At 43.9% G+C, this 9857-nt stretch overlaps 1 protein-coding gene across 1 annotated transcript; it reads left to right on the forward strand.

Moving 5' to 3' along the window:
* The first annotated feature begins 683 nt into the window (after positions 1-683).
* HMG1 (hydroxy methylglutaryl CoA reductase 1) lies at positions 684-4599 on the forward strand. The gene is made up of 4 exons (XM_010272269.3): positions 684-1921; positions 2510-2691; positions 2820-3166; positions 3724-4599. Exons 1-4 carry the CDS (start codon positions 876-878, stop codon positions 3964-3966), a joined length of 1818 nt encoding a protein of 605 aa, XP_010270571.1. The 5' UTR covers positions 684-875; the 3' UTR covers positions 3967-4599.
* Positions 4600-9857: the final 5258 nt, after the last annotated feature.

The following is a 9857-nucleotide window of genomic DNA, read 5'->3' on the forward strand; positions in this document are numbered from 1 at the left end:
TCTTAAACCACAGAATTTAAAACAACATTCTCAGCATTCATAACTCAAAGGAAAGAAAAAATCATTAATACCAATATACCTCTTGATATAATTATTGCACTAAATGAAAAAACCCTTAGTTTGGTTTAGTCCAATTATGACTGCCATAGTGTGTGCAACTTGCATGGACTATGTTAGGATGAGGATCAATCCAAGCCTAATCCAAAGTTTTAAACCTTATGTCCGGGCTTAAATTAATTTAATTATGACTATACTTAATTTTATATATTTAGTAATAGTTAAGTATTTTAAATGTTTAAGTGATATTTATAAAAAAAAATATAACATTTAATCATTAATAAAATAAAACACTAATAGATAATATGGAAAAAGTAACTATTTTATTAAGTAATTGTAATAATTTATTATTTTTTAAAAAATTAATATAATTAATCCAAATTATTAAATTAATAAATTATTTTTATAACAAATTATTCAAGTAAAGATTTTAAACAATATGTCAATATTACGTTTCTTCTTTTTTCTTTAATCAATCGCATATTTGCATTGGATTTCGCACGTGAGAAGAACGCGGTGAGAACGTGATTTCCATACCATAGTCCATAGAGGTGTTTCTGCACACCGTACGTGTGGCCTCTCGAACCTCGTGTGACCTTATAAACCGTCTATAAAATGAGAAATGCCTCCTCGCCATTGTCGTCAATCGTCATTTTATAGAGCAACACAACTGCGAGGCAGAGCAAAGCAAAGCAAAGCAAAGGCACTACAGGAGTCAGGAGACAGGAGGTAGAGGACTCCTCCCCTCACCTCTCTCTCTCTCTCTCTTTCTCTCTCTATCGTCATAATTTGTGCCCCTCCCTCTTTTTCCTCCTCAAATGGACGTCCGCCGGAGACCCACCAAACCTCCACGTCCGGCCATGGCTGCACCCGGCGGACCTCATCAACAGCATCAGCTTCACAAATCATCCAAGGTTGTTGATCATACCGGTCCCCCGACTCCACAAGCCTCTGATGCCCTCCCTCTCCCTCTCTACCTCACCAACGGCATCTTCTTCACCCTCTTCTTCTCCGTCGCCTACTACCTTCTCCACCGCTGGCGTGACAAGATCCGTACATCTACCCCTCTCCACGTCGTAACCCTCTCCGAGATCGCCGCCATCGTTTCTCTTATCGCCTCCTTCATTTACCTCCTCGGCTTCTTTGGCATCGATTTTGTGCAGTCCTTCATTACCCGTGCCTCCCACGATGCCTGGGACGTCGACGACGAGAACGAACACGAACAGTTCCTCCTCGAGGAGGACCGTCGACGCGGTCCATGCGCCGCCGCGGTTGAGTGCCCCCCCATCCCTCCTCACAAGGCATCCCTCCCTCCTCTTCCGCCTGCTGCTGTTCTTCCTCCCAAGATTGTGGACCCTGCCCCCCTCATCACCCCTTCATCAGAGGAAGATGAGGAAATCATCAAATCGGTTGTCGCCGGTACCATTCCCTCTTACTCGCTCGAATCCAAGCTTGGAGATTGCAAGCGTGCCGCGGCAATCCGCCGTGAATCCCTGCAGAGAATGACGGGAAGGTCCCTTGCGGGGTTGCCATTGGAGGGTTTCGACTACGAGTCCATTTTGGGGCAATGCTGCGAGATGCCAGTCGGGTATGTCCAGATTCCGGTGGGAATCGCTGGTCCATTGTTGCTTGACGGAAGGGAGTTCACAGTGCCAATGGCCACCACGGAGGGATGCTTGGTGGCGAGCACCAACAGGGGTTGTAAGGCAATTTATGCCTCCGGCGGGGCCACTAGTGTGTTGATGAGAGACGGGATGACTAGGGCGCCTGTCGTGAGGTTTTCCACTGCCAAGAGAGCTGCGGAATTGAAGTTTTTCATGGAGGATCCATCCAATTTCGAGACATTGACAGTTGTCTTCAACAAGTAAGTTCCATGCCTTCTGTAAATACCACTTATTTTCCATGTTTTTTCTCATTTGATAGATTACTGGTTTCATGGGTTGTTTTGATTTTATTTACACACACTAATATTTATTTTTTCCGGGTTGTCTTTTAACTTTTCTTGGTGCGTTGTCTTTCTGGACTTTTCAACCTGTAACGTGTTCTTTATTCTTCTTTTCTGAAAATTAGTCATAGATTTCATACTTGGAGTCTCGGAGATTTGGTCAATTTTGCTGTTTTTTTTTTTTAATTTCTTAGTTTGTTTCCTTTTGAAGACTTTGATTTGCCTGGCTTAATGAAGAAATGGTTTCTTTTCTCTTGACTTATTGTCAAAATTGAGATCATTTGGATGTTGATGTGTTGTCGTGACTGAGGAACTCTGCTACCTAGCTTGATCTTTATGTGGTTGCGATTTCCACCTTCTCTTTTTAATGCTTTTAATCCCATTAAAAAGAATTCGATTGATGGTCAGTTCTTAGTTGTAGTTTCTTCCCCCATGTTAGAGAATTGGGTATTATCGTAAAGAGATTGTTATGCTTACCATGGATATCCCGTTTGCTACTGGTTGCAGATCTAGCCGATTTGCCAGGCTACAAAGCATCCAATGCGCAATTGCGGGAAAGAATCTCTACGTGAGATTTAGCTGCAGCACTGGCGATGCAATGGGGATGAACATGGTATCCAAAGGCGTACAGAACGTCTTGGATTTCCTTCAGAACGATTTCCCCGATATGGACATTATTGGCATCTCTGGTTAGATCCCCGAAACTTTTGCTTGTCGATACGAAGTTTATGATTGAGAGGTGATTTTCAGAAAATATTTTCCAGTTCCCAATTGCTGGTTCGATGATCTCGTTTGTTTCATTTTGGGAATTGGCCAGGTAATTTCTGTTCAGACAAGAAGCCAGCTGCTGTAAATTGGATTGAAGGGCGTGGGAAGTCTGTTGTATGTGAGGCCATCATTAAAGAAGAGGTGGTTAGGAAGGTTCTGAAGACCAGCGTTTCCGCCCTGGTGGAGCTCAACATGCTCAAGAACCTTGTTGGGTCGGCAATGGCCGGGGCACTCGGCGGTTTTAATGCTCATGCAAGCAACATCGTGTCTGCAATTTTCATAGCGACTGGCCAAGATCCCGCACAGAATGTGGAGAGCTCTCACTGCATCACCATGATGGAAGCTGTTAATGATGGAAAGGACCTGCACATCTCTGTGACCATGCCCTCCATCGAGGTAGCTGACCTATCCTCCCCTAAAGGCTAAACTAACCCCTTGTCTCCATTCTTCTCCATTATTTTAATATTCTTTATTTCTTCTCACTGTATCAAGTTGGATTCGGTTAGCTAGCTCTTTACGGTTTTACAGCCTCCTCCATAATCATAAGAAATGTTTCATCATCTTTTTATTTGTGACTGCCCTTCACTCTAATCTCATGGAAGAAAAAGAAGAATAAAAAAAGGAAGTTTTTCTAAGGCCTGGTATTTCTTTCCTGTAAAAGGAAAAAGTTTTCAAAGTTTTCATCACGATCAGAATTGTTTAATTTCGACTTGGCCGGGAAAGAGTCAGTGCTCCTGCTTGTTTGAATTAAGACTATTTCTAGATCCTATCCCCTAGGGGGGAGCCGGGGAGGTTCCTGGGAAATGGCTTTCAGCATCAGTTCCCATTTAAACTTTTGAATCAACCCTGTCATGGAGCATATTGTTTATTTTTTAATCTACGGAATACAGACCTAATTATTATTCAGAACTCATATTCTCATCTATAAAACTAATTTGATGGGTTTGTTGCAGGTGGGCACAGTTGGTGGGGGAACCCAACTCGCATCTCAGTCAGCTTGTCTGAATCTGCTTGGCGTGAAGGGTGCTAGCAAAGAATCTCCAGGAGCAAATTCAAGGCTGTTGGCCACCATCGTAGCTGGCTCTGTATTGGCAGGGGAGCTTTCTCTCATGTCCGCGCTTGCAGCCGGGCAGCTTGTGAAGAGTCACATGAAATACAATAGATCAAGCAAGGATGTCTCTAAAGCTGCCTCTTAAGCCGGGCAAAAAGATAGGGACCTACCATGAAAGAACAGAAGCACAAAGCAACAAACTTCTCAAAAAAAAAAAAAAAAAAGTTCAATAATAAAATTTTAGTGAGGTGGGGAGAGAGAGAAAAGAACGACAGGTTGTTTGGGGGAAGGTGGGGAGGGAGAAAAAGGAAGCTTGAGAAAGAAAATCCAGTAGATGAGACAGCAAGCCTGGTTGTATTCAGTATACATATTAATTTTCTTCTTTAAAAAATTCAAGCCTTGTGAAATTGCAGAGTTTCATAGCTGGATGGACTGCAATTATGTAAAAAAGGGTTGTTTGAAGGGGGGTGGGGCCTAACATACATATTTGGTTTGGTTTTTCTCAGACTCCGCCATTTGTCGGTATTAAAGAGCCTGCAAAGGTTTGGTTTGGCTTAGTTTGATATGGTTATATTTTTCTCGCGGTTGTGGGCCTTTTCCCCCATCTCTGTTCTTTCTGTGTTGTTACTGCAATTTAGTTTTTACCCCCTGTTTTTTTATGTAGTGTAGGAGAAGGAGATCAACATCTCAAATTTGATTTATAATTGTTTGGTGAAGTCATAGTCATAGTACCTGTTATTTTGTATTATTTTCGTTTATCTATAGCACCTTTTCATCAGATGTGCTTGTATTTTTCTTCTCCGTTTTTTCTTTCTTTGCCGTTTGCGTTGGATCTTTTACGAAAATCATTAGTTAAAATTTTACTCTACTCACTTCAATATTGACTACACATCAATCAACAACCTCGACCCAATATAGATTTCCATTTACTTGAAAGTGATCTAATTTCTGTATGCATTCCTGCTGGAGTGTATTGTGGTGAGAGGTGACAAAGCTACTAGAGGCCTTGATTACATCTTTTATCCAGATATCGTGTTGTGTACAGTGTAATATAATGTAACCTATGGAGGTGTAGGGTTGGTTACATGGCTGTTCGGATCTGTAACTTGATCGAGTTGAACGGAAGGCTTGTCAAAAGACTCCTGCAACTTGCAATCCACGGTGGAGTGGAGTTAACAGAAGATTTGTTACTTGTAAAGCATCGCCTTCAATACTAATCGGATTAAAGTCTCAACAGAAAATTTGATCCTAGGGAAGAAAGACATTGCCTCCACTTCTAAAGATGTGCTGCTGTAAGGAAGAGTGTTGCAGCTGAGTTAATTCCAACAGCTCCATCAATGTTAATTTTTATTGAGTTGGTCTCTGGTGCAAGTGCAACCCAAACTTCTTCGTGGTTAGAATGGTCTGCACTTACAGCTGATTTGATCCCTGTTAATAACCATTCTAACCACGAAGTTTGGATTGCACAGGAGATCGGAGATAACCGGAATGGTTTGCACCTCCTGAGCTCGCAACAACAACAGTATGTCACAAATGACCAACAACTACTTGGTGTCTTTTTTGTGCATTCAGATGTGTCATCTAATGGACACAAATTTATAAAGGAGCCTCGCTCATGGGAGTAATGTATCTTGCTCAGCCTGGGTTCCTCGCCTGAAATGATGGTCGTACTCTCCATTTACTCGGTCACTTGTGCTGTCAAAGGTTCAAAAAATCGACATGTATTGGCACAAGCCGATATGTATCATATCGGGAGCCGATGTTCAAAGTATCGTTACGTATCAATTGATATGTATCATTCGGGGATCCTTCCAATACACCCTTACAGTGGGTGTATTGGGGGTCTGACTGGTTTAAGGGATGGAGGGGTCCTAGACAGGCTCCCCTGAACCAGTTTTGAAAAATAAAAAAATAAAAAAAAAGTAAAAAAATGAGTATCGAAATTCCCGATACGCATCTACTAGTGTACTGGGCATATCGATATTTTAAACCTTGTCGGGAGTACCCCAAATATGCCCCTACAGAGGATGTATCAGGGTTTTGACTGGTTCAGAGGCGTAGAAGAACCTTAAACTGCCCCCTGAATCAAATTTAAAAAACAAAATTAAAAAAATGAAAAAAAAATATATCAATACTGCAGCATATCGGATGTATCAATATTTAAAAACTTGAGCACTGTTATTATAATTATAAATTATTTATCTATGTAAATGCAACTATTTGGATTTTGGGTAAATGCTTTTTAGTCTTAAAAAAACACTTGGCCCTTATTGTAAGTGTACGCATCGGTTCGTTTTCAAGTAAAATTTTACAATGGCTGTTTTTTCCATAAATAGTGTCATTATTGAAGAAAAGGGCTACGGTGTATTACTTAGCCTGGAGCCATTTGGAAATCATTCTTTTTTGCAGGACCCGTTAGTATTGAAACACAAATGTGTGTTTCCTAGGACCTACAAAATTATACACCTTATTTATCACGTGTCCATTAATGAGTTGCCATCGTTCTGATCGACACATCAATGAATTTCCCATTTTTCTCCAATATGATTGATCATCGCTATTTGACCGTATCCGATGTTAATAAGATGCATTGATTGGAGTTGGAGTGGGAAGATAAGAACGAAGATGCTGTGATGCATTTTCTTTGGCCTCTCTTAAATAAGTAAATACACAATTCAGATATTCTACCACCGACATTAATTACATTGAAAATATCTCCTCATGAATAATAATATCTCTTCATTGAAAATATCTCCTCATGAATGATAATGATGTAACCGTTTTTTGTCACGTACCATTTTTTGTGATGTATAAATTTTTTGGCTAAGTACCTCGTGTTTGACCTGGTGGTGACGTGCCTTGGTGATGAGCTACTTGGTGGCGAACTGTCTGGTGATGCTCCCTGGTGGCGAACTGCCTAGGGGCGAACTGCCTAGGGGCGAACTGCCTGGTGGCGAACTGCCCGGCAGTGCTCCCTGGTGGCGAACTGCCTAGGGGCGAACTGCTTGATGGCGAACTGCCTGGTGGCGAACTGCCCGGCAGTGCTCCCTGGTGGCGAACTACCTGATGGCGAACTGCCTGATGGCGAACTGCCTGGTGGCGAACTGCCTGGTAGTGCTCCCTGGTGGCGAACTGCCTGGTGGCGAGCTACCTGGTGGCGAACTGCCTAGGGGCGAACTGCATGGTGGCGAACTGCTCGGTGGTGAACTGCCTGGTAGTGCTCCTTGGTGGCGAACTGCCTGATGGCGAACTCGTCACTTGACTTGCTCCTAGGTGGTCTGCAACTCAGAGAATGGTGGAGCTCCCTGGTGCAGCGCAACCCGACTACCCTCCGCGTGAGGTGATTTTCTCTCCTTTGTAGACGGCGGGAGCTGAGGGACCTGCGGGAACTGAATCAGAGGACCCGGGGGTATTTTCCCAGCGGGGACTCTCCGATGCCTAAGTTAGCATTCTGATTACAGAGGGCTTGGAGAGAAATGAGAGAGCTAGAGAGCGGGGGGTTACCATACTTTTTTCTCCCCTCTGGCTTTGGGGGTCGGAGTCCTTATATAGTGGTGCCCTCGCGGGTTAGGTGGGTGAAAAGCCTTCAAATGGTAAGACGTCATATCCCGTCGGCGCCTGTGGGTGAAAAGCCTTCAAATGGTAAGCCTTCAAATGGTAAGACGTCATATCGCGGGTTATAGTGGTGCCCTCGCGGGTTAGGTGGGTGAAAAGCCTTCAAATGGTAAGCCTTCAAATGGTAAGACGTCATATCACCGGGGTACGGTGATGAACTCTTCGAGGTTGTCAGGCTGGCGCTTGTGCCAGGCGGCCAGGTCGGCGCCTGGGCCAGGTTGTCAGGTCGGCGCCTGTCAGTCGGTGGGTCGGTGTCCGGGCCAGGTTGCCAGGCCGGCGCCTGTGTCTGTCGGCGGGTCGGTGTCCGGGCCAGGTTGCCAGGTCGGCGCCTGTGTCAGTCGGCGGGTCGGTGTCCGGGCCAAGTTGCCAGGCCGGCGCCTGTGTCCGGGTCAAGTTGTCAGGTCAGCGCCTGTGTCCGGGTCAAGTTGTCAGGTCAGCGCCTGTGTCCGGGTCAAGTTGTCAGGTCGGCGCCTGTGTCCGGGCCAGATTGCCAAGACGGCGCCTGTGTCCGGGCCAGGTTGCCAGGTCGGCGCCTGTGGCAGGCTGATCCGGCTAGGTCGCGCAGGCCGCACGCAGGCCGCGCCAGGCCGCGCAGGTCGCGCGCAGGCCGTGCCAGGCCGCGTGCAGGTCGCCCATGGGCCGCGTGCAGGTCGCGCCAGGCCAGCCAGACCGGTGCCCAGGGGGGAGACCAACTTGGTAAGTTGTTACCTGGGTGCTTGCCTAGTTGTCACGATGTGCCACGTGTCGCAATTTCACTGGAGGGCCAAATCTGCCCTCATCAGACAATATGTAAATATGAGAAATATTCCCTCTATACAATTGTGGTGAGACACGGGTAGGTTCTTGTGGATAGTCAATTACGTTTTAGCATTGCAAGAAATAAGAAATAAAAATCAATCAAAACCCATATCAAATTACTCATCCTCTTCATTATCTCCTCTAGCAATGAATTTCACTCTCATCATCTTTGCCATATGTTTGGTTCCGTTTACATTTATTGAGTAAACACTGCCACATGTGCCACGTCAATAAAGGCCTCATTAATTGCATCCGTACGTAATCGATGTTTGCTTTGCTTTTGCAAACATCGATTTCTATGCTCCTCTTCTGTTTCAGGATGCTACATTTTGGAGTTTCCTGGAACGAGTATGTGTTTATTGGCACTTTGCTAATGCGGTGCCTAATGGCGCCTATGTGTCATAAACACCCTCATTAATTACTTTTTTCGGTTTTGTAACCATACAAGTACAAAATGTTTACCCAATAAACGTAAACGGAATTAAACACCCGCTTTGTTATTGTGTATGCAACTATGCTTGATGCAAGCAATAGAACTCCTGAAGGAAGGGGTAATCCATCATATGGATGGTCAAACCATACTGAATGGTAGGGTGAATTTTAAAAAATTTCTTTTTACCCTTTCGGGAATCGCATTCCCAATTTTAGAAAAACTACATTTTTCAAGGATCGTTCTTACACCGAACTGGATCATATATGAAACCAAAAGAAAATGAAAATAATACTTGATACGGATTCCACACGTGTAGTTCCCAAAGTGGATATTCACACCCAAAGAGGATACCAAAACCAACTTCCACTGAAAATGGTGCAACTTGAATTGAAGTTGATTCAACAACGCGGTCCTTCAACAAAAACTGCAATTCAACAGCTTGGATTGAGCAAGGGAGATGAGTACGAAATTAATCTGATTTTTCTTGCAAATTTAGAAGTGGGAACTAATCTCTATCAATCTAAGAAGTGGAGAACGAACTAGGTTTGGGTAGCAAGAGCAAAGTGAGAAAACTAAGAGCAAAAATGTGAAGTTTGGAGCAGTTCGCCATCCTCTATTTATAAGCCTTAAAGATCAGCTCTCCTAATCCAATTAGGAGTTTCCTAATCCAAATCTTTATTTGGATCTGGACTCTATAAGTGGATAAAAGTTTTCCTCTTATTCTATTGTTGATCCAAGTCCATATCCATACCCATATTCGTCCATGTCACATGATTGCTTTAAACTGTCATGTGACACCCTGATTAATGCAATTAATCATGGGCCTAAACCCATTTAACAAGTGGCTCACATCCCCTTTTAGTTGTTGGCCAATTTGGCTCTCTTTGTATGGCGTGGGACTCCAACAATGACCTCACATAAGCCCATATGGGTTCAGCCCAACTTCTGTGACAAAGCCTGGTCGAATTCACTACTAAGCATAGTGAACCCCTTGAGTTCATCAGTATAGGCTCTTAATGGGCCCAACATTTACATTAGATGGTCCTTGATTCTAGCAATCCTATGAAGGCCCAAGGACAATGGTCTTAAGTGAGATTAGCCCATCAGGTGTAACAACCCTAAATGGTCTTATACTTAACATCTCAGCCCTTAATGATCAAACACTGCCCGATAAGAGAAGGCATCTCCCT

This window comes from Nelumbo nucifera, chromosome 6, assembly GCF_055504915.1.
Source record: "Nelumbo nucifera cultivar China Antique chromosome 6, China Antique-T2T, whole genome shotgun sequence".
NCBI lineage: Eukaryota > Viridiplantae > Streptophyta > Magnoliopsida > Proteales > Nelumbonaceae > Nelumbo > Nelumbo nucifera.